At 38.4% G+C, this 25726-nt stretch overlaps 1 protein-coding gene across 2 annotated transcripts in view; it reads left to right on the top strand.

The window, feature by feature from the left end:
- The window catches only part of LOC142408449 (coiled-coil domain-containing protein 170-like), a 65971-nt gene extending 43795 nt beyond the window's left edge, over window positions 1–22176 (top strand). Inside the window, exons 6-11 of one of the 2 annotated variants that reach the window (XM_075498972.1) lie at window positions 884–1201; window positions 8491–8691; window positions 10528–10701; window positions 11937–12179; window positions 13077–13313; window positions 19102–22176. In XM_075498972.1, the coding sequence (XP_075355087.1) occupies window positions 884–1201; window positions 8491–8691; window positions 10528–10701; window positions 11937–12179; window positions 13077–13313; window positions 19102–19302 (1374 nt within the window). In that variant the 3' untranslated portion in view covers window positions 19303–22176. The remainder of the gene's footprint in view (window positions 1–883; window positions 1202–8490; window positions 8692–10527; window positions 10702–11936; window positions 12180–13076; window positions 13314–19101) is intronic. The other variant, XM_075498971.1, reaches the window with a different exon arrangement.
- The last annotated feature ends 3550 nt before the right edge of the window (window positions 22177–25726 follow it).

The raw sequence follows: 25726 nt of genomic DNA, 5'->3' as shown, positions 1-25726 counted from the left end.
TCTGTGCAGCAACAGCCCAGCTAAACAGCAGGTGGAGGCAGTTGGCTCTGTGGAAGGACACAGCTCTTCATTGACTTTCTTCTATTCCTCAGGCAAATTTGATCTTATAGTAATAGGGATTTTGCTTTCTTCAGAGGATGACATAGCTCAGAATAATTCCCTTTTTGAAAATTTTTCTGAGTGTTTCAAAATCTAAAGATTTCTTCTTTGAGGTGAAATTGGTATTTCAGCATTCCCACCTTCTTTTATGCTGTCTTAACATCATCATCTTTTTTTTGTTTGGCCCCTTACTCCCCATTTCTCTGTATAAATAATCTCAGGAATTTTTGTCACATTCAGGTAAGCTGATCTCAGAGATTACCTCTAATTCTGCTCTTAACACTATACTCAAAAAGTTTGTGTGTATTCTTTTGGTCAGCCCTGAACTGGTCAGGCAGTTGGACTAGATGATCATTGTAGGTCCCTTCCAACACAAATATTCTATTATATTCTTTCCCCTCCAAGGCGTAGTACTTTGGCTTTATTTGTGTTACATCTCGTTCACTGTTTGTTTTTTAAGTTATATTATCTGAATGAAAAAATAAGATAGAAATAGTTTTACAATTAAAAATTGTTTTTTGTTTACTTGCAAATTTTATTTATGTATTACTTCTTGCAGGCCACTGCAAGAAGTTACTCTGTAGTGTGATTACAGCAGGCTTTGGGCTTTCATCAGTTTCAGTGGGAGTTCTATGAAGCCCTGATGTTGAGCCCATATGAGCAATATGGGTCCTAATTTCTCTATCTGCAGTACTTGCTTCTGAGTTACTCCCTGCTTTGTGTGTGGAGGGGGAGGGGTTATAACAAAATTTAAAAGCCTGGTTTAATCTTTCACATATTTTAGGATCTTGACAGCACTATAATAGGGAAACAGAGTGTGGAGATGGAGATCAGAAACCTCCAAGATAAACTGATTGCGAACCAGAAAGCTTTGGATGCCTCAAAGCGGGAACTGTACAATCTGAAGAAGTCTTCCAGTGAGCTGGATGGAAGCTTGAAGAGCAGCAGAGAAGAGGCCAGGACTGCTCAGAGCTCTTTAGTGGCTTTTAAAGAGCAAATTGCTACCCTACTCAGCGGTGGATCTGCAATAGTTAAACCTTCTGAGAAGGCCATTTTGGAGAGGATCCAAGAAATAAATTGCAAAGAGGAGAGCAAAGACATAGTAAGTTAGCAACTACTGCACTAGCCTAATGTGTGTATTTATGCTCTTTGGATCCTTTTTCATTTTATTAATCTGTTAGAGTGTTGTTTCCTTCTGCTTAGGTTTTGAAATGACAGAAACCTTTAATTTTGTTGTCTACTGATTTGAGATAATAGGTGAAAAGCATCTATGTCTTATTAAGTAGGAGGAGGTCAGAAATGAAATTAATAATAAATGCTGTTAACAAGAGAAGACATGGAATGGTCTTTCAATTAAGACATTGAAATTTGGTTTCAGTACCACTTAGCGGACGTCAAAAGTGGCTGTGCGGTCACTATGATTTAGTGGAACATGTGAACAAGATTGGATTTGCTGCTACAATAGTGACTTTAAGGACTGACCTGTTTCTCAAAGCAGACATAATTGATGAGTTGCTCCAGGCAACTTCTTTCCCTCCAATCCTCAAAACCTGCACCTAAAAAGAAAAAAGTATTTTCACATTTACAGTTAAACATTGTTGAAACTGTAACTGTTCACCATCCAGGAGAAAGGCAGTAGGGAGACAGCTTGGTATTCTAATGTGCTGGCTTGAGAGGTTTTGGCTGGGGGTGTTTGCAAAGGTGTGTTTGCATGTACAGGTACAGAAGGGACAGCTCAGGAGGAAGGCGAGCCAGAATACAGTCTGACCGATGTCAGTATCCCGACACTGCACTGAAATTTCTCACTTGCTTACATGGACATTTATTAATTTTGTCAGTGAGGACTATTATTTAATTAAAAGTCACACACTAAATCAAAAGCTGTTTTCACTGAGCCACTGAAAAACAACCTCTGTGTCCTTGCCAGATTTTAAGATTCTAGCATCTCCTGCTGATGGGATAGTTTTTTATGTTAGCAAATGTTTTTGTATTCTGTCCAAGACTGGAAATAACTCTTGAAAATATCCCTGTGCGTTCTGATTAAATATTTTGTTAAAAAATACAAACAGCTCTCCTGTACCTTAGTTTGAGAGTCAGTATGCAGAATTTCAATGAAAACAAGCTTTGTGAAAATTATTAACATTTGAAAGTGATACACTGAAGAGGAAGTGTGGCAGCAACTTTTTAATATAGAAGCTCTTTACAGTTTTGCTATATGTCATGCGGTGTTGTTTCCATAAGGAAAATGCTTTAAAATAGAAATCTAATGAGAATTTTATGTGCTTGTGTGTTTGTACTATTTGGTGTTTTGGCATACAGTACGCTCTGTTGAAATGTTGATTATTTTGAGAACTGCTGAGAAAGGGAAATTTGACTGGTAGCTATTGAGTAAAAAGATTTTGCTTCTGCTGCTTTTGTAAGATTTAGTTGCAGCTAAGTCCATTTGCGTACTATGTTGAGCAGCTCTTAGTCTCTTTGTAGATATACTACAGTACCTGCACAGTGCATGCTACTTAGTTCTTATTGTTCCTGATTTTATTCCTTAATATTAGCTTTACATGCTGGGTTGCCCACTTGATCATCCTGCACACTGGTAGTATTGGGGAGGATTCAAACTTGGTCTTTATTTTGTTGCAGATACGAACTTTTCCAGCTGCTTGAGAGGAAATGTGACTGGTTCTCCAAGTAACAGCATTGCTTGGAGAAGTCATGTTCTGTTTCAGAGAACTACTGTAAAATATACAATAATCAACTATTCTTTTTCTAAACAGCTGTGATTATTTTTATTTTAGAGGTAAAGAAACTGATGTTCAGAAAAACAGGTAGTTTTCCATAACAGTGTTAACATTCATTTATTTGGGTGCTATGCGCTAACCTCTCTCTCCTCCCCTCACCCCCCCAAAAAGACTTTTTGACTCTTGCAATGGAAAACTCCCCTCCTTTTTTGGGGGGGTGGGGGGTCTAAGGATGGAGACAGATTTGTTTTTCAATATTATTGCTATAAAAAATAAATTTATGTGCTAAAAGGAAGCCTTTGTTACTAAGGCAGAGTAGATATCAGCTCCAATCTGCCACTGCCTAAATCTGTGCTTTGGAACTAAAATGCTGGTCTTACAGTTGCCAGCTTTTGTTAGTTTATTTTTATATAGTAGAGGAGCTATGTCAGGTACGTCTAGGGTAGTATTCTGCCTCTGCTAGCAAATACAGCAATGGCCTGCTGTGCTTCTAGCAATACTCCCCCAAAATGCTAGTCCTTTCTAAAAAAAAAAAAATTGTGGCTCAGTTTCCTGAACCATGAATATTAGCTCTAAATTTAATATTGCTTGGTGAATTTGGTCATTGTAGTTGAATGATGAAGTTTTGTGGATCATTGTATTTGATAAGTATGTTAAGTGATGAAGCTTTAATGTTTTACTGCTATGACCCATTTGAAAAAAATTGCATTTAAAAAATATAAAATAATATATAAAATCATTTAATATATAAAAATATTTGCATTGCCCCAAAGTGAACTATATTACTAAAGCAGTGCTGGCATCTATTCTCAGAAGAGTTTCTCCGTTAAGATTAGGGGTTTTGAAATAACTAAGCTAAAATGCCAATATTATGCACCTATGAATCTGTTTCTAATAGAACATAGACCTTGTCATCAAAAAATTCTTTTACAGTGAACTGCTTTTCTTTCCGCAAATCAGAATTAAAAAAAACATTTTCTAAGGTTCCATTTGTAAGGAATATACCTGTTGGTATATATGTGTCTGTCATGGTTTAACCCCAGCCGGCAACTAAGCACCACGTAGTCGCTCACTCACTCGCCCCCAGTGGGATGGGGGAAAGAATCGGAAGGGTAAAAGTGAGAAAACTCGAGGGTTGAGATAAAGACAGTTTAATAGGTGAAGCAAAAGCCACGCATGCAAGCAAAGCAAAGCAAGGCATTCATTCACTGCTTCCCATGGGCAGGCAGGTGTTCAGCCATCTCCAGGAAAGCAGGGCTCCATCACGTGTAATGGTGACTTGGGAAGACAAACGCCATCACTCCGAACGTCCTCCCCTTCCTCCTTCTTCCCCAGCTTTCTATGCTGAGCATGACACCATATGGTATGGAATAGCCCTTTGGTCAGCTGGGGTCAGCTGTCCCGGCTGTGTCCCCTCCCAGCTTCTTGTGCACCCCCAGCCTCCTCGCTGGTGGGGTGGGGTGAGGAGCAGAAAAGGCCTTGACTCTGTAAGCACTGCTCAGCAGTAACTGAAACATCCCTGTGTTATCAACTCTGTTTTCAGCACAAATCCAAAACATAGCCCCATCCTAGCTACTATGAAGAAAATTAACTCTATCCCAGCCAAAACCAGCACAGTGTCAATCAGATTCCTATTGCATCTCTGGGTGAATTTCTTTCCAGGATTTGGATATAACATCAGTGTTAGGCTATGTATGCTTTACTAACAGTCAATCAAGAAAAAGTTCAATTGTCTTCAGGTAGGATTTCTTATTGACCTTTCAGTAAACTGTCCAGTCTTAAGTAAAAGACCTACAAAAGTGAGTCATTAAACTTCTTGGCAGGGTAAATTAGCCTGTACTGTTGTTGGTGCCCAAGCTAGCTTGTTTCAAAACGGCCCCTTTGTGACTGCAATCCAGCAGCAATGCCAGGACAGCTAGGTATGAATCCAGCAGCTGAGTGCCTTGCTGCTGGAAACTGGAAATATGCTAATGAATGCACTAATATATAATGGGAGGAGGATTACAATTAGGTCTTCGCTTTCCCTGAGGAAAGATTGTTTGATTTCTGTCAGGATATTGCTGCAAGCAACTTGCCTTTGCAAACTAGATTAGTGGGATCAGGAAAACACAATGCAAGAATTCTGGGAGAAAGAGGACCCTCCCTGTCTGAGTGTTTTGATGCCTTCTCTAGACAGGTTTTGGTTTTTCATTTTTAAATCATCACTGCAGCTCCTCTGGGAGTTTTGTGTATAGGATGGCATATGCTAGATGAACCAGCAAAATGTTCATCTTTACATCCAAGCCCTGTCGGCTATGTCTGGCTTACCTCTGCACATGCACCTGTCAGAGCGAGCTGTGAAAAGTTTAAATTTTAAAAGGCCTGTGAGAAAATTATTCACTGCAACTGCTACAGTTGGATTTTCTGTGATACTGCTGCAGTCAGATTTTCTGTGAAATCTGAAATGCTCTTGAAGATTGTCTCCTAATTATGGTGATTTTGGTATCTGGAGGACATCTGAGTAAGTCATAGTCTGTATACTAGCCCTTAGAATTAACATTAGCAAAAATTGTAATTTCATTTGAAAAAAGTCAGCATATACTTTGGCAATGTCCAGTGATAGGTATTCTGTTGCAGGACTAAGAAACTGCTTTGAATCAGTGTCCTAAGGATCTTTTCAGCAGTTATAGTAAGATGTGTATCATCTGAATATGTCTGGACAGCTCTTGGGTGTTTTGTCACTTATTATTTGTAACATACTGGAGGGGTCCACGGGCACCTGAAGTCCAAGGCAAGCAAATGTTCTCAGTTCACACAGAGCTCAGCCCTGGTATGAGGTCTCTGGGTTCAGGTCCTTCTTTTGTTGCAGATCTGTTATAGCAAGTTAAATTCATATGCCCAAAACTGTTTTTCTTGACTACCTACCCACCTGACCTGAGATAGGAACAGCTGATCTGATTGTAGATTGTCTTAATTTTATCAGTTTTTGTCATTGCATATTGATGTACAGACTCTTAAGTGCCAAAATTGATTAGGTTCTACTACTGCTCCCATTAAAATTCCCTGTTGTTCTCATTTCTTAATGATTTTTATGGCAATGTCATAAATGCATATTTAGTTTTAGGGATTTATCCACTTTACCCTCCCGAACAAAAGAATTGAGTGGAAAATAATTTGGGAAATTAAATTAAACATTGATGAAAGCAGAGTAATATCTGTACTGACTTAGGGCTGACCAAGAAAACCCCAACCAACTAGAATGTGAGAAATTATTAGGAAAAAAATTGAGAAAATGAAAACCATAGTTATGCCACTGTATAAATCCATGGCTGCTGCATTCTGACTAGCACACACAGTTATGATAATTTCATTCAAAAAAAGGGCCATGAGAGTGTCTAGAGGCTTCCATGCAAGGAAAGACTCAACAGACAAGAACTTTTCAGCTTGGGATGGTGAGTGCAATGCAGTAAAAGAAAATACAAATTGCAAGTACCCTGATAAGAGATGTGGCAGCTCTAATGCATTCCGGTTGGTAGGGATCTTAAAAAAAAAATAAAATTGTTAGGTGCACGCATATGTGTGTGTATATGGGTACATATAAAACAGTGGAAGTTTTAAGATAACATCTTACCAAACCAGAACAGTATAGCTTATTGATTGTCAATATAATACTAAGAAGATGAGAATAATTAGTTGTTATTTTGAAAAGAGGAAAAAAAAATTGGCACTATGATATGAAGGACCTTGTAACTTCATCCTACATGATGCTTTTTTGTACTCATCTTAAGTCCACCATGTGCCTGTCTCTGTGACTTTTGGGCTGTTGATGGAAATGCCCTACTGACTGTATAGCTGTAGCCAGCTTTCTGTTCTGGTGTGCTGTGGGGCTGGGCCTGGTGTTTGCACATGCCCTCTTCTTAGCACAAGAAAAAACAACAGCTTAGCACAAGAGAAAAATAAAGTTCAGGAAGATTTTACCGAGGATTATTTAGTTGCAGCGGGGATGAACCCTGCTGTCCCCAAGGTAGGAGCTGCCCCTGGAAATGGGTATTTGCAACTTGTAACACAAGAAATAAAAGGTCTTAATTTGAAATTATCTGATAGCCACATTAAAAAAAAAAGTAGAAAGTGTTTTTTTGCAGGCTAGCTGATCAAGCTGCACAAGTCATTGGCACAGGAAATTGTGGAGGTCAGAACTGCAGGACCAAAAATGCAGCCTTTGTAAGTCACTGGATACAGGCATGGGTGGGTAATAAGGGTGCAGCTCTATTTTAGGAATTCCCTAAGTTGTTGATTGTCCCTAAGCCAGGGATGAAGGTCACTCCAGGATGCTCTGGAAGAGAAACTGACAGCTTGGTGGTTTTGTGGTCTCACCTTCTGTGGTATGATCCCTCACCTTCTCATGTTTATGGACCCTTGAAGCCTGTAAAAGCCCCATGCGGCTGGACTGCCCCAGAGCCGCTCTGCAGCCTGATAAAGGCGCTCTGGGTTCTCCAGCAGCAGCGCGACTCTGTGGGCACAAGTTACTGAAAGCTTTTTTTTTTCCTGCTGAGTGATATATGATGCAGAAAAGCCTAAAATGTGTATGGGGGTTCTAACAGTTTTATTATTGTTTAGTGTTTTCTACCACTGTACGAGCAGCAGTAATTTCTCAGTGTTTTTTAGGCGTGTTGGGTACACACTATTGTTTGTATTTAATTGCAGTCTAAGTTGGAAACCATTCTGTGCCATTAAAATTAATGGGAGTTTTGTGTGCTTATTGTTCATTTTATTCACAGGAGGCAAACAGATGCTTAAAATGAAGAGGCTGCTTGGAGATGAGTGTCTGAACACTGAGTTACAAATGCAACATAATTAATTATGTAACCAAATAATTATATGACAGTAAGAAGAGGAGAGAGGGAAAGAGGGAAGCAAGCAACTTTGTGGATAGACCTGTCTTTCAGTATTTGGCAGTAGTGTAATCAGATGCTTTCAAGAATTTAAAAGTAGTTTACAACATTAACATTCATTACATTATATGTAGGTGTTGCAAAGTTAACTGTCTAGAGCTAGAAGTGTTTTCAGAATTGTTAGCCTAGTTTCTTGTTATGAGATTTTATCCATTTAGCCTTGGGCTTTGGCTAGATTACAGATTTTTTTTTTTTTTGGCAAAATCTTTTATTCAAACACTCTTTAACAGTTAACAGTTGGGAAGCACTCCTCTGAGATTTAGCTATCCATATGTACATTCTCACCTACATGCTGCATGTATTTTCTAAATCACTCTTATCTGTGTTTTCCACTCAGCTCCTTGATAGACTAGTGATTTTATTGGCTTATTTTAAAGAATGTTAGTTGACTGCCAGGTATTGCTGGTTTGCTAACATTTTTTGAAAGTTTGTGTCTAAATCAATTTGTATTAATTTTTTATAGATATTAGCCCCTTTTAGTTGGTTGACTGATCTTAAATACGGTTTCTGCTGTTCACTTCTGGGTGTCTCACATGTCACCACTTCTGCCATTTTCTCCTGGTGGTTACAGCAGATTTTTCTCTTTTTGTCTTTTTAAATGTATGTATTTTAAAGATATATATTTTACCCTCTTTTTAATAATTTGAGAATACATCTTTCATATCTTTCTAACATTTCCACACCCACCTAACCCCATATGTTTTGTTTGTTTGCTTGCTCCCTAGATGGTATCAGAGCTTGAAACCCAAATAGCTAAATTGACTGAAGCTTTGGAAAATCAGACCAGATTGCACCAAGAAGCTCTGGAGAGGAGCAGGAAAGCTGAAAAATGTTCTGAGACTTTCCAGGATCAACTGAAACACTTGGAAGAGGAATTACTGTCTGTAGATCTGACACAAGATGGATTGAAGCTTGAGAAACAAAAAGTAGTTGCACGCATTATTTTCTTTTGCATAAAAGTCACTTAAAAAGTCTGCATAAAAGACAGAGATACAGCTAATTGTATTGCATTGATCAGCTGGAGTATTACTCACAGTACTGCAAGTAATGCGAATTAGCAAAGTCAGGCATCATGCAGGGAGTAGTAATATCTTTCCTTTGACCAATAATTTTAGTTGGAAAAAGTAGCTAAGCTTTTGAGTTCGAAGTCAATTTAATGTGAAAAATAAACCAGACTAAAAGAAGTCTCTGTAAATACATCAGAAGTCCATCAAGGATTCTCTAATCTCAAAGCTTTCTCTGACCTCTCTGTCTTTCTCTAATCTCAAAGCTTTCTCTGACCTCTCTGTCTTTCTCTAATATATCATCTGGTCTGCAGTCTCTCAAGATCTTGCAGTCCTTGATTCTTTTATATCTTTAGACTATCAAGGCTACCAAGATTTTTTTATTAATTATATGAATGAACACACTGTTAGCCTATTACACATCCTCATACTAAGAGTTTGAAAAATGACATAGTACCTGGAAAGTTAAACCAGCCATCCAATACATCTAAGAAAAAGTTGTAGCATGTTACCAGGCCAAGATCAATGCTTAGAAAGTTGAATTTGCAAAGAATCAAAAATTTGGTGCTGTCTGTTTTGCATTAGTCTATGATACAATAACTTTTATGAATGAAGCATCCACCTCACTGGGAGCAAACCAGAAAATGGAGCTGTTCCTTCTCCTCTGCTTCCCCTGTGAAGAACATGTGGCCCTAGTTTCTTAATTTCTCTCTAGATTTTGCTGCAATGAAGAGATTTTTGTTGTCTTTTTTTTTTCTGTTAATGAACAATTTCAGTGCTTTCTTCTGCTGCTGCTGCTGTTTTTAACTTTTTGAACCAGAAGCATCACAAAACAAAAAGAGATTTTTGCTATGTTTTATTGTTTTGGGCTCAAGCAACAGTTATGGAACTGGTTCGTTGGGTTTTTTTGTTTGAGGTTTTTTCTCCCTTTGTTGTTTGTTTGCAAAGATTATGACCGGCAACAGAAGTAAGAGAAAACAAAGGCAAACGTAGTTCTTAGTGAGAAGGAGAACTTCGGATTTTGCAAGAGAGGCTAACTGAGACCAGGGAACTAATGCCACTTTTAAAGAGCTAGCAGGGCAGGACAAAAGAAGGAGAAAACATTAAATAATATTTGATATCTGTATGTATTCACATCAGTAAACCAGATGGAGGTGCAATTAAAATAATCTTTAAAGCAATTTGTAGACCAATAACTGTTATCTCTAAAACCTGCTGTTCCAAAGAAGGGCAAAAGACTGACCCTGTTAACATTCCTACGTCTCCTCAGACTACATAGGATCTCACCCATGGCATCCCCGGTACCAGTTTTATCTGTTTTAGAGCTCACAGCAGTGGGCAATCACAGCACTTGCAATTAGTTGGGCTGTAGCTGTCCTTTCTAACTTCTCCCTGCCAATGCATGGTCATATAAAGCAGCAGAGCCACAAACAGGAACAGGATTCAGAAGCAGACACACATACCTAGTGCTCTTACTGCAGAGGAGCAAAAACCAATCTGGTCTTGCTAAGAAGACAAATACAGTAGGTCCAGGGATTAGTGAACAAAATAAATGTTGACTAAAAAAGGACAAATGGAGAATTTGCAATTGTGTCAGGAGTGTATACTATAAACATACCCTTTCAGTACATCATTTCTTGTGGATAGTGGACTTGGCTATGTATGGTTGGTTGTCGGTGTAGGGGGAATTGCTTTTAAATTGTACTTCAGGACTTCTGATGAAGTTTTATTATTCCACTTTTCCACATCTTATCTTAGTATCTGAAATTTCTGGAGCAACTTAATGAGAAGATGAAGCTGGATAGCCTAGCAGCAGAGGTTGGATTTGATATGAATGTGGATGCGATTCTAGCCCGGATAGAGCAGCTAGTGAAACTGGAAGGTGATGCAGTGATTGAAAACAAGACTATGGCATATAACCTAAGAAGGAAGGTAGGAAAAAAAGACATACCGTTACTGTTTGTTTCAAAGATAAACATTGTTATGGCTATATTTCTATAGTGGCTTGCTAGAGGTAGCAGATTGGAGCTTCATATATGTACAAGGAACTTCAAAGATGTCCATTACATAAAAAGAAGATGGTAAACATTTGCAAACTGTGCAAACAGACTGCATATTAAAACAACTAAACCCACCATGATACTGGTTAAATACATGATACTGCTTTTCACAACTTCTTAAATAAATGTATAAAGTTATGCATGTTTATATGTGTATACATGTCTGCTTTTTAATACACATTTATAATATACTTCTGTAAACAACTACTGTTGATATTTAAATCTGAAAGGATCTGCTGGGAAGGGGGACATCTTACACAAACTTCTCTAGAAACTAGTAGGATGTTGGTTGTACTTCACCAAGAATTTAAACATTTCCAACAAGAACTGTGCTCCTTTAGGAGAAAATCTGTTCAAATTTGGTCAGACACCCTCTGTCATCCTGTTATGGCAGAGTGAAATATTTTCATTTTAGGCTTATCAGAATGGTTTAGAGCTTAGAATCAGGTCTGTTTAAGGTTTAAAACAACACTGTGTTTTTTTTCTGGAAGCAACTGCCTCTCTAGCAGGGACTCTAGTATGTATGTTAATACTCCTCAGATGTTCCAGAGTAAAGCCTAGCAGCTCAGCTCAGGTAAAGTGAGAACAGGTAGCTCCCTGAGCACCAAAATTACAAAACTAAGCTGTTGGACCTTGTATTGGAGCAGTGGATGAAAGTTTTCTTATTTCTCTATGTTGATTCTCCTTCTTGCACACTAGCCTTAATTAACTGATTAAAGATGGAAATATCTTTACTACCACTGAAACCACTGCCTCCTTAATGAATCTCTTTTACCTCTTGCATTTGACTAGTGTCTTATACTTCAGACAATCTCAGATGTTGTGAATGATGCACAAGTATTTATGTTCAAATAGGCTGCAGTCTATATGTACATTCATTCTAAAAGGTAGTGCACAAATTCAGGGGTAGAGAAGTACAATGAAGAGGTAATATAAGAAGTGTCAAGTTAGCGTATATATGTTTATACTGCTTTACAGAGTTTTCAAGAGGGGAATAGGAGTTCAGGTTAAATATGCAACATGGGGATTAAATTTGCAAAACAATCTGTGTAGTACCATTGTCTTTCACATGTATTTTTTCAAATATCCTTGTGTTTGGAAAACTAGTTGAAAACTCAGAAAGAAAAACTTGAAAGCAAAGAGCTGCACGTGAACCTTCTGCGGCAGAAAATAACCCAGCTGGAAGAAGAGAAACAAGTGAGGACCGCCTTAGCTGTGGAGAGGGACGAGGCCAATCTTGCTGTCAGAAAGTTACATAAGATGATAGAGAGGTTGCAAAAGCAGCTTGATTTGGCAAGGGAAACAAATACTGATCTCAAAGCCAAGCTGTCTGAAACCAATGAACTTAAGGTGAGTTAAAAGGTTACGTTTGTGCATCCATCCATTTTTCTCTTCCAGTTGGAAACAGCTGGAGTTCATTTACAATAAACATGTTCATGGAGAACTGCTCAAATCTATCTAGCTGGGCAAAGCAAATATAATATTACAATGTTTTGGGTATTTTGCAATTTGTCTTGATATACTAAGTAGCATCTGTAAATGTACACAATGTAAATTTTCAGGCTAGTGTAAGGAAAATACGATATATGCATTCCTTTCTTTCCTGTCGATATGGCTGTAATCTTATATTTATTTTCCCATACATTGCTCACAGAAGATCTATTCTGATAGGTATGGGGGAGAAAGGTTTTTTTCTGCATAAACCAGGCAAGAAACTAAATTTTCATTGGTCCTGTGTTTTATTACATTGCAGCAGTAATAAATTACCTGCTTTGACTCGGGTGAAAACAAGTAGTTTGCAGTCATTTATAGCTTGCCACCACTGGAAGAAAGAAAGATTGATTTTATGTGAGTTTTTGTCTTGTGGCTGATGGAGTGAAATAGATAAGTAGGTGCATGTTCCAACTGGAAGATTTTTACCAGCAAAACATTTGGCAACTCTTTTTCATACTATTTTTCCAGGGACTAGCAGAGAGTGAACTCTCACTGTGGGTTTTTGTCTGTCCAGTTACCTCTTTTCACAGAACCTATAGAGAATTAACTGTCTTTGAAACAAAAATCTTTTTGTTAATTGAGTTGAAATTGGCTAATCTCCTTTAATAACTTTTCAGTTCACATGTATATGTGATTTCAAGAACCCATAAGAAACCACATTAAAGTGCTTACTTATGATTACTCCTGATTATCTTTATTATTTGTTCCTGTTAGATGAAAAAGAGTGACAAATTTAACATTATGCTGTTGCAGATCAAAACTTTGGAGCAGAGCAGAACAATAGAAGAACTCAGTAAGTCCCAAGGCAAATTGGAAAGAATGAAAGAAAAGGCTGAGAAACAACTTACCTCTGTCAAATCAGAACTTCTTTTAAAGGAGCATAAAGCTACTGAAGATAAAGAAAAAAACAAAAATATGTTAGAAGCAGTTACCAATGAGATGAAGGTGCTTAAAACAACCCTTGCAGAATTAGCAAAAAGAGAGAGACAGGTAGGTTTATAGCTATTTGACAAGTGCTAGCTGTCACTTAGAATGTAAGAATGGGGTATAGGTGGACCAGCTCTCCAGCTGTGCTGAAAACTTTTGTGAACATTATTAAACAAGGAAATTTTAGCTCACACTTGTGAGCCAGAGTGGCACTTGTGATTCTGAGAGGCAAAGCTATTCTTCAAGTTAGATATGCAACAGAATGAATAATAAATACAGGCATTGTTTTCTTTGTTTAGTGCAAAATATTATATCACCTTTTGGAGAAATATAAAAATGCTTTAAAATCCTAGTATCTTTTTAAGGTATGTTTTTTCCATATATCTTAGGCATGAAACTTACTTGCATGTTACTATGTATAGGCCATAAATTCAAAGAATGTTGGAAAAGATCAGAAAATTAAAAAAAAAAACCAAACCAAAAATAAAACAAACCAGACTCAATATTGAATGTCACTCTTTTGGATCGATTTGTGACATACAACTTTATTAAAGTTTAGGTAAGAAAAATTTTTGTGGTAACTGACTTTGGGGAGGGTATAAGGAGTTTGTAGGAAACACATTAGTAATGTGTTCCATTCCAATTTAAAAAAATTGTGAAGTATGTGTGTAATTGCCATGCATATTATGTTTTGTAGCAATATTATAGATGGCATAATTGTTGAAAACTAATGGGATACTTCTTTAAAGTAAAAAATGTGTAATTTTAAATTCCTTATTCCAGCTGCTTAGAACTTTGTTAGTTTTTTACAGCTAAAACTTTTATTGTATATGTTGACTCTGGATGAAATTTAAGACTGCATTTCAAAAAATGAGTCTAGAAAAGTATTGTTTTGCTCACATGGAGAAAAAACCAAAAACCTGGGGATCCTTCTTCCTGGAAAGCTTTAGCACTGTTTTGTTTTACAATGAAGGTTAGAAATTTGGCAGGAAAATTTAATTTCTTCATATGCTCATGAGGAAACAAAGCATCCTGCACACAGAAGAAGGTATGAATTATATTCAGGAAATTATTCCATGGAGTCATACATTGACTACTTGCTAAAAACACACAAATGTTGAATTTTTACTGACTGAAGGCATTTCAAGCTATTTGAATAGTGTTGCAGTGTTCTTTGGCCAAATTTGAAGAACATGGGTTCTTCTACCAAGTGCAGAATGCTCAAGCACAGCATAGCACTAGTTCTCAAGCTTTCTGGGTTAGTGAAAGAAAAATGTCAACTTGTATTTCACCAGCATCCACAATCATCTGCATCACATGAACATTTCAAATACCTGCAGGTGGAACTATACTGCTAAACTGGGAGCAAAGCTGTTTGCAAAACTGATGCCTGGTACTTGTGCAGTGGTGGTTAGCAGTAATGGCATTTTAAGAGTATGAGAATTGCCAGTAATATTCATAGCATACTATGCTGTATCTTAACAGTTTACTTACCTAAAATCTGCCCTTAAAATAAAGGTACTGTTGCTAAATCAGAGAATTTGTTCTAAACTCTCTCTCTTACTAATCAATACATGAGGTTTTTTTCCTGACTTCTCCCGAACCATTACCCAAGGAGAATTCTTTCCTTATCCAATCCTGTGTAGTTCTTCATGTGCTTTGGACTTACTCATTATTCCTTCTTGGGGAAGCTAAACAAGACCAGACTTCCCTCACTCTCTGGAAAAGGTAGTGAATGAAGATGTTAAATGCTTCTCTGAGCACGTGTGTATATATTTAATCTGAATATAAGCACAGGCATGTCATCTGTGTGTGTACACATAGAGAAACTGAAATTGCCGTTACCTGATGGAGTTGTTGATGTGGCCAGGTTGACTGCTTGCACATACATTTGCATGTTTTTTTCAGGTATAGTCTGCTTTCCATGGATATCACTATGTGTAATGTTAAATAATATCGTAATATTGCGTAGCTATTTTACATGCTGTCAAAATTAAAAGCATGCAGAATTGAACTACTGCCAACTGGTTAAGACATTAATTTGTCTTGTGATCATAAAGAAAGGCAGAACATACCTAAGTGAAGTCAGAAATTAAGATTGGATTGAAATAATTCAAAATTGACTCATAATTGGGATTTAACACAGTGTTTCTGGTTGTTATTTGCTCTTTAGACTAGTAATTCCTACTGAGTTTAAGAGGAAAAATTAGCTTTGGCATTTCTGTGTTTTGTTTTTGGTTTGGTTTTGGTTTTTTTGTTTGGTTGTTTTTTTAGAGAATGCAGAGAATCAAAGCATCCAAATTGTTAGAATTGAAGCCCTGTAAGAAGGGTGAAATAAGACTGCCAATCTGCTTTAGGATTAACAGTCAGCTCTGGTGACTGTAGTGAATAACAGCAAAGGGTGCATATCCTTGGGTAGACATATAAAACCATTTTAAAAAAATGGTGTTCAAAGCATTATTAAATCATACTGCAGAGTGAAAACCAGAGAGGTGAAGCTATATGTGAACAGTCAAAAGTAGAGATTACTAGAATGGATATATAGTGGGGAATTATTTGGATGTATTGAAATTTTACAAGAGCAAGTGTAAGTTTATTGACACCCATACTGGATTTCCTCTGTCTGAGGGGTGAACAGAAAACCTTTCTGACTTCATGTATCATTATTGCATATTTCTGAATATAAATAAATATCAGCATAGCCGACTTTCGTTTTAATAAGACTAGATGAAAGGTATGCATAATGACTGATGACAAAAGGATGTTCACAGGGACTGATAACATCAGTATGTGACCACTGCAGTCAGCTACAGATTAAAATCTGAATATATTTTATTTTTATATCAATTTAACTCGAGTCCTTATTTGCAGTAGTACTTGGGGTAAGAATATAAATGTCAATGTTTTGGTTGAGTTTTTGATGGTTTTGTTATAAGGATTTTTTCTGGTCTGAGTTTCCCTTTTTTTTTTCCTTCTTTCTATTGGAATAAGACCCCTTTTGCTTTCCTGTAGGTACAGGGTGAAAACAAAACGTAGTGTCTGTTTTTTACTTCTGCCCTACCCCCCCTAATATCTTGGGTTATTGCTCTAAATTGCATTCAATTCCTCTCTTTTACTTCAGATAATTTTACTCACTGGATGGAAGATACAAAGAAAATTTATCATGAGTGTTTACTGCTGTAGCAAACCTTTAGTTTTGAGTCTTTAGTGGTTTGTCTTTTATTATTTCTCTCCTTTACTTCAAATTGTGACTATCTTAGAAATATTAACTGCTATTGAAGAAAGCCTTAAATAGAGAGTTAGGTGGTACTTCTACTAGCTTGTAGTATTTCAGCAGAACTGTTGTGTTAATACCTCTGTTGCATTGTTTTTAAAGCCGAAATACATTTCTCATCTAATTTTTTTTCTAGGTCTTATATGTTTTAGTGCAAGATTTTAAAAAGTTGTTCATGATGTGCTTACAGCACTGTATCCACTTAAGAGTGTAAACATGCATCTTGCTCCACGTGAGACATGCGATAGCATTTTAAAGATTGGCCAGCATGCATTGTCTGTTGCTTTTGTTTGGAATTTTTAAAATTCAGATTGATGTCCCCTGGTGGGGCATTTTTGCATCCAAGAGCGATGGTTCTCTTTGTCAGTTTTTGTAGAGAATTTCTCTTTGTGGTCAACCCTTCTTCTGCATTTTCACTGAACTACAGCTTTGTCTGCACTGTACTTTATATGCTACAATGTAATAATCGGAAAAGTTCTTTTTGTCTAAGTGTTATTCCATTAAAGCGGAAAACCCCCCTCAATTTAAAATGCACGTAAATGAATGGCTTAAAGGATTTATTTAAGGGTTCTGTGTGCTTTCCAGTTTCGGTTATTTGCTGATGAAAGTTATTGAATTCTTAACATATTTATTGTCCATTCAGTATAGCTATGACCTGCTTTTCCCTTCAGAAACAGAGTGAGATGGTTGTGTATAGGTTTTAATTTGTATCTATTCCCTCTGGCAAAATTCTGCTGGATCAATAATCTGTGTCAGTGCAGTAAATCTAATTTGATTGCATTTGATACATGGTTGTAGTGCAATTTGGTTTACTCATAGTTGCTGTAAATAAGTTGAACAGCTTGCAATAGCAAAGATATGAGAGCAAGAAATTTGGTGCAAAGTGCAGACCCTAATGTGCTCCCAGGGGATCAGTTGGGTTTGCTGTATAGATGTCTCGTGGGGGTTTAATTCATCCAAAGACTGGATCTTTGCAGAGGGCTGCCTTGATCTTTTAATATAAAGTCTGTATGGAAACAAATTCCAGCTGTGCTGCCTGCTTGTTCTGCCTGTGATGCAGATGTTTAAAAAAATCTTTAGCTTCTGCTAAATTGTACTTGCCTAGCACACTGCCAAAGCCCCACATCAGTGACCTCCCGACGTGGTGTTGAAGAGAATATATGGGAACTTGGGGGTTTTGGGTGTTACGTTGTTCCAATGTTTCATCCAAGCCATTGCACTGCCTTGGTAAGATAGATAGCTGGGACTGAATTCTCAAATCCTTCTGCCCTATACTGTCTTGGTTTCCATATTGGTTTTTCTGAACTGATGGCATCTCCTTAGGGTTTGGACAGGGATGAAACAAACTGTCTTTGGCAAAGTCTTGGAACTGAGACCTTGTTTTCAGGGTTTTTGCAGCTTGCCTCACAGATGTTGTAACTGCTTTAGAACTCTGCACAGTATTCTTGGGGATGGACACATATTTCAGGAGTGCTTTTATCTCCGTTTCAGGAGTGTGTTTATCTCCTCTTTACCATCAGCCGTCAGCATGATTGGTGGAGTGAGGGTGCTGCAACACCAGAGCGTGCTGGCTTCTTGATGGTTTTGATGTTTCTGTGACATTTTGAATCTGTGTCATGCTTGGGAATGGGGATCTTGACATTCAAATAGATAACAAGACAAGAATATTTCCTCAAATAGAAACGTTTTCCTCTTAATTGTGTGTTGATGATAAGAGATATTAAGGCATTTGTCATTTGGGCTGTGTAATGCATTATCCATTGAAGAGGCATTGAAGTTTGACTTACAATGATCCATATTGTGAGTTGAGAAGAGTAAATCAGCATTCATGTTCATCCGATCGTAAGTTTTTAATCTAGTTGCTGGCGGGGTCATTAGTGATGACAATTACTTGTGGATGTCTGTCCATTTGGAACTGCAGAGAGAAAGCTGGTTTCTTTAATTACTTTGCCAAGTACCCTTCCTATGATATATTTTCAGCAGCTACACACAGAAGAAAAAGGAGCGTTTCCCAACCTGATTCCAGTCAAAGTCAGACCGAAGGATGTGCCAAACCTCCACCTTTGTCTTAACTTCCTCCTTTCTGCTGTGGTTTCCATATGAAACTGTAGGGTGGAGGTGAGCAGTGGCAGGCAGTGGTCAGGAGCTTGAGGTCAGGACCAGCACCTTAGCCTATGCTGTGGGATGCGCCCACCAGAGTTGCCAGTTGTTTGTACAGTTTGCAGTCATCTAGGTCAAGCACAACTCCTCTTCCCGTCTTTTCCTCAGTTTTCGCTGTTGAGTCAGCTGGGAAGATATGCCTGTGAAGGATACTAAAGAACACTTGAAACTGTGTTTTGCATTCAAGATCCTTAGCACCTCCGCTGTTTACTTGGTTTGTTGTTTGAGGTATGCCCCAAAAGGCTGTTTCCATCCTCTTCAGCTCTCTGTATTGAGCAACAGCAGAAATTCCTATATTTTGCACTGGTAATACAAATACTTGGTTTTGTACGTATGCACATATGTATATGTTTTTGCAGGCATCTCCTTTGCTTGGTATTTAATTTATTAGTAATTCCTTTTTGTTTGCTCTTGCAGCTGGCAGACTTTCGAGAGGTGGTCTCGCGGATGCTGGGCCTCAACATTGCCAGCCTGGCTCTTCCTGACTATGAAATCATTACACGTCTTGAAGGGTTGATTCACTCTCATCAGCACCACTACTTCCCCTGTGTCTGCCTCAAAGATGTGGCAAGGGCACCAGAGGAACACTCACAAAAAAACATACAGCTTCTTCACTGAAACACATGTTTTGTAAGGAGACAGAAAAAAGTAAAATTTTCGTTTGTGCTTCCCTACCTACTAGACATGCATAGAAAACATATTTATTTCTGTTCCCTACTCTACCGACTTGGATACTGACTTGGGCTGTTTTTTAGTGTTTCAGTAGGGAGGCTGAGCCGAATGGATAGTGTAAAGCCAGCAGCCTAGAGACAGCAAACAGAAAATCCCTGGGCAGCATAATACTTCAGTTATGAAAACGATAGGCAATATGTGAACAATGTATAGCCCTCTAGTTTCATTGCAGAGGCATTGAAGGCATGGGCCACCCGAGGTCAGTTCACAGTTTTGGGAAGTACTTGCTAATGAATGTCAGCTTCAGTGACATTCCTTGTGCTTTACCTCTGGGTGACAGGGATGAAATAAAGTGAGGGTTGTCCGCTGCTGTTCCTCTTGCAAAATGGGACCTCTCTCTGCATTTTTACGGATAAGGACTTTAGCTTCAAGACAGTTAGCTGGAAGTTAGAGGACTATCACAATTTTGGAACAATGGATTTTTTTCTTCTGTTGTTTTCCTTAGTCTGCTCTTGTGCCAAAACAAAAAGTTACGCTTTTTCAGCAAAGGCCCTTTCACAGGGTCCAGTCATGCGCCTGTTGTAGATATATTTGGTAAAATTGCATGTTGCCCTTGGTCATGGTGCCTTGAAAATTTTTCTTCTAGCTGCTGTATTCCTTGGGCAGTTAATCCATAGGCCAAATAAGTGGCAGTTCTTCTGAGTTAATTAAAAAGTTATTTTAAAATGCTTATCAATTACAGAAAATAGTTGAATTACGGAAGTCTTTATTTTCAGAAAAGCAATGATGAGGTGTCCAAAATCACCTCTTAATCATAAAATCTGCTTGTCTATCACCCTTTCTGAATGTTGTTAAATGTCATTATTTTTTTTAGAGAAATTTGAACAATACATCTGTTCTAGTAGCACACTCAAACATGATTCTGGTTTTTTTAGTTGTCTCTTCCCATTATATATTTTATATGGATGTGTAGAACAGTAAAGAAGACTTACCTATTTATGTCTGACCATTATGGACTTTCTACGGTATCTCAGCAAATGAAAACCCACTCACTAAAACTGAGCACACTATTTTAAGAAAAATGAGACTTTTCCAAGTAAGTGTGGTAATTTTGGTATCTGGCTAGGGACTCAAAGCATTATAGGTTGCTTTTATTTCACTTGCCTCCGAAGAATCATTTCTCAGTGAAAAAAAAACAAAAAACACCCAAGCTTTTGCAAAATCAGCCATTTGAGGAGATATGGTAAATCATATATTCTTATGCTCCTGTGGCTACCTGGATTAAAATCAATTCCCTTTCTTGTTTTATAATGTAACATTGTTTTTCAGGTAAAGTTTAATAAATGGGATAAAGGAAAAAGTTAATATTAAATTATATAGACTTAAACTTAGGAAAGCAGCACAATTTCAAAGTAAAATAAAAGATTGAAATGTAAATCTTTTAGGCATGATATGTTGGTTGGGAATTTAGAGGGTGGAAAAGGATGTCATAATTTTCTAATTCTTTGTGAGAGAATACAATTGGTTTCAGCTTGTGTTTTGCTGGTTCTATAGACACTTCTCTTCTGCTTGAGTTATTACTAAACAACAAATCCTGGTTTTGTCATCCACATTAATAAATATTATACAAAGCATTTTTTTCCATATTTTGCGAGTTAAATAAACTGCATTACAAAATTAGGTCCACTCAGCCCAGATAATACATTCATAACTTTAAGAAATAGTCTCTGAGAGTGCCAATCATACAGTATGCATATTTGGCTATATTTTGTGGTTGTGACATGATTTCCTAATGTCTACCAGGAGACTTAAAATCTCCTGTCATGCTCAGCAGTCCTATATCCTGCAGCCCCGTGACCAGCCATGACACCAGCAGTGAAGTTCCAGCCCCACAGAAGCCACCAGCAAAGTTCTCCGAATTACTTCAGGGAAGGCAGGTTTTCACATGAAGTTGGTAGCAAAGTTTGATTACTGTCTTGTGTGTTAAGCCAACAGAAAGTAGAATAAGGGTTTTCTAATGCCTCTTTTCTTTTTTACACAGTGGATCTGTAGTTTTGGAAATATTAATGCTAATGTTCATCAAGGAATATGACCTCTTAGCTGACTATTAATATTGCCTGTATTTGCTTTACTTTTAGAAGAGTACTGACATCTTTGTTCATTTAGCCAAAGCAAATACCCAAAAAAAAAAAAAGTAAAGAAGTGATTTTTGACCCATGTAATTTAATTAACCCCTGAACAAAGTTTAAACTGACTTGCAATCTTTTTTTAAGGTTTGTTTCATACAGCATTGAACTTAATCTTCCTTTTGGAAAAAAAAACCAAACAAACCAGGCTTATGAATGTTTTCAACATTTGTTTCAAATATTTTCTTCTTTTTTAAACCAAGATGTATTCAACACAAGACGCATCTGATAGAAACCTGAAAGTGTGTATTAAGGCTGTGTCAGCAGACACCCGTCTTTCAGTAGCTTATTTTCACTAGGTTTGTTTGCATTAATAAAAGGTATGGGAATAAGAGTTTGCTATCTGTTCATAATTACTCTTTTATTGTGGTAAAGAATTCTTGATTTATCAACAGAGTACAAATTAAAAAAAGAAGTAATATGTGTGAAATCACAGAATGAAACAGTTACAGGGCTAGATTTTTTTTCCCCAAATAATAGCTGAACCAACCCCAATGAAGACAAACTTCATTATTTCAGATTGGCAATGTTAAAAAAAGGCAACGTTAAAATTAAAATGTTGCAATTGTAGATATTGAAATGAAATAATTTACATGCCATAAACATTGTACTAATAACATCACAATGCAAATAGAAAAATGAGTGTTGTAACGTTATGAATGTATTAAAAGATATGCAACTGAATTTTTGTCTATACAGCATGTTGTTGATAACACATTCTTTGAAACACAGGAATTAATGCAGTAGAACCATGATTCCTCAAAGAAATTAAGTGCACAAGCATTTAAATGCTTTGCTGAATTAGAATTAGGAAGCATAAAGACAGCTCACGTTAAATTACCCTTTGACTTATGTTGCTCTGGAGTTTATTATTACTGTATAAAGCAGTCTGCTTGCTTTTCCACATTTTCTTTCTGTGGATGATGTGTGCATCATCCACATTTTCTAGGGCTGTTCAGTTACTGGATTATTTTGCACATTATGATGGTGCAGGGGAGGGGAAATATGGATGACACAAGTCATAATAGATTTTAAATTAAAAAAAGCGGGTGGGGAATCAGGCACATTTCTAGAGAAAAAGACTACTGGATCATGTATTGTCCCAAACTTTTTCATATGAAATAGAAGTATTTTTTTAAGACTACAGATGCTGACCATTTCTCTTGACCATCAGTGAGAAAAAGGGGGAGGAATGGGACAAGATGAAGTGAAATTCTCTATGAATTTAGAGAAAAGGGATCTCTGGTATTACTGAAGCACAGAAAACAAAATTAGTTAACTATGTGGAAAGTAGAAAAAATGATAATTTGCCAGAAAAGAAATTGGAAAGAATGTTCAAACAGAATCCTTTTCAAATGGAAGATTTCAGATTGCTTTGTTCTTCTGTCAAAACAAGTAAGAATCCTCTATCGCAATGCTTTTTTTTCTGGAAGAAAAGGAGGATGAATTTATTAGACTGTACTCATAATTAGTCAAGAATAACCGAGTCGGAAATAAAAGATCTACAAAACAGGGCAATTTGCTTGAACAAAATAGATGACTGTTCTGACAGTTTTAGTGTCAGCTAATGAGCCATGAGACAGAGAAGAACACTTCTTTTCAGAAGGCAATCAATAAGCAGTTGAGGTATGTTTTCTTATTTTTTTCCCTGTGATTACTTACACTTTTGGTAAGTAGGAGAAACAAGAAAAAGAAGATTGCAGTGTGAGCAAATGGGGTCCAAACTGTTAACGACCAAGTAGTCCTAGGTAGAGAAACCAACTGTCAGATGGCTTTTGGTAATGCTGGGGATGGGACTAGAGGGCAGGAAGTGTATCCGAGCTGGGAGCTGGATAGGTTAGGCCCCTGGATATGTATATGTACACAGGTGTGTTTATAAAATGATGATTTGGGCTGGTTTTTTTTGGAATGGAACGTTGGTGTGTTGAGTGGGGAAGATGAGTGCTTGGTTATAAACCAAACATTCAATTTACTTTTAATATTATTTTTAAATTGGCCACTGTATGCAATTTAATCTGAAAAAAGAGCCTTGATCTACAAAACATTCTTGTTACCACACCTCAGTAGTGACAAATGCTCTTTAGGGCGCTGATTAAGAGGCCTGAATTAATTCTAAAAGAATGAATTAGCTTCCCCTTCCAAAATCAGGCCACTGCCTGCTGGGGGCAATCGTTCCTGCCAGGCGGCGTAGCCAACCTCTGTCCGTGCCGTGCAAGCCGCCCTGCGGGCAGCAGAGCCCACCACGAAGGGCTGCCCGGGTCTGGGCGGCCGGTCTGGGTCTGCTCACGCTGGTGCGTGCCGTCTGTCTCCCCATCGGCTGCCAAGTCCTCTCCTCAGCCACGACCCTGGCCAGCTGGGATGCTGTACTGCTCGTCAGGCTCTGCGCTGGGAGCTCTGATTGCAAAACAAATACGCGGTGGTAGCTGTGGGATGCTGGAAGACCTTCCCCAGTGTTTGCTATGAAGGCAGCAACATGCCAGCAGAGCTGACTCAGCCCTTTCCCCTTCTGGTCATGTTTTCGTACTGTGAGGAAGAGCACGACCACAGCGGCTCTGCGGGATGTGGCAGGGCGTTAAGGAGAGCCTTGCAAATGGGGCTGTAAATCTGGGCAGACCGAAGAGCCACCTCTGGTCCTGACGGGGAGCATCTGCAGTCTGTAACCTGCACTTTGACTGATGGCCAGACTCCTCTTGGGCTCAAGCTGGCACAGTGAAGAAGTAAGAAGCACTAAGACAAACGTTTCAAAGCATTTTTTCTGTATATCCTTCATACTTCAGTAACAGTGTGAAAATATGCAGTATAAATTATAAAGTAGCAGTATGAATTTCTATGGGCAGCCACTTTGGCTGGCTTCTTGCCCTGAGGGGTGCTCAGAGACTCACAATTAGCCCAACAGGCATCCTAAAGGACAAGCAGAAATACAGTACTGGCAGGCAGCTCTCAGACCTTTCTTTTGTTGTGGTTTAACCCCAGCCGGCAACCAAGCCCCACACAGCTGCTCGCTCACCCTCCCCCTCGGTGGGATGGAGGAGAGCATCTGAAGGGCAAAAGTAAGAAAACTCGTGGGTTGAGATAAGAACAGTTTAATAGTTGAAATAAAATATAATAATAATAATAAATTGTAATGAAAAGGAAAACAATGAGAGAGAGAGAGGAACAAAACCCAGGGAAAAAACCCAAGTGGTGCAACCCCTCACCACCCACCGACCGATGCCCAGCCCGTCCCCGAGCAGCGATCGCTGCCCCCGGCCAATTCCCCCAGTTTCTATACTGAGCATGACATCGTGTGGTATGGAATAGCCCTTTGGCCAGTTCGGCTGTGCCCCCTCCCAGCTTCTTGTGCACCTGGCAGAGCATGGGAAGCTGAAAAGTCCTGGACCAGTGTAAGCACTGCTTAGCAACAACTAAAACATCAGTGTGTTATCAACATTATTCTCATACTAAATCCAAAACACAGCACTATACCAGCTACTGGGAAGAAAAATTAACTGTATCCCACCCAAACCCCGGACACTTTGAAGTCATTTGTTGTTTTTTTCTTAGTCTCCACATGCTCTGTTAAATTTGCTGTCATTAATAATGTCTTTCTTACCTTGATCTTTCAGAGGTCACTTATCTGCAGCAAAATCTCTGTGGCCAGCCCTGTTCTTCATCCAACGAGGTTTCAAGTCCATCCCCTGCAGGGAGCCCCAGTGTCAGCTGGGTTGTGTAGGGCTGCTGGAGAAATCTGTCCACGCTCTTGCTCTGCTGCCACTTTCTGTCCCTCAGCCCTGGCAGCATCCTCCTGCGCTGTTCACCTCACCTCTAGCCAGGGTGTGATCAGCCCTTTGCAGCGTTGCGCGGAGTTCAGCAGACACCAAGATACAGTTCACTTTTTTGTGTAAGACTGCAGAGTCTTTTAGACTGCTGCAGACACTTGAAGATGCTTCCTACCCCTTTTAGGTGGTTTTCTGGAGCTGCTGGGGTGGGGGCAGTAAGTATGCTCTTGTGTGGGGAGGGCAAAGAGCAGAAAGGTTTTCGTCAGCCAAAAGGGATCCTATGAAATAGCAAGCCTATGTCAGGCATTTGACCACGAGGGGACAGTGGTCATATGTGGTACTGCTGGTTCGTGGTAGGGGAGGTGGAACTGCAAGAAGAAGGAATAATACAAGGGTAAAATGACGGCAGCAATCAAACCAGACGGG

This window comes from Mycteria americana, chromosome 3 (assembly GCF_035582795.1).
Source record: "Mycteria americana isolate JAX WOST 10 ecotype Jacksonville Zoo and Gardens chromosome 3, USCA_MyAme_1.0, whole genome shotgun sequence".
NCBI lineage: Eukaryota > Metazoa > Chordata > Aves > Ciconiiformes > Ciconiidae > Mycteria > Mycteria americana.
Note: the sequence above shows the minus strand (reverse complement) of the source record. Positions and strands in the feature narration are given on the sequence as shown.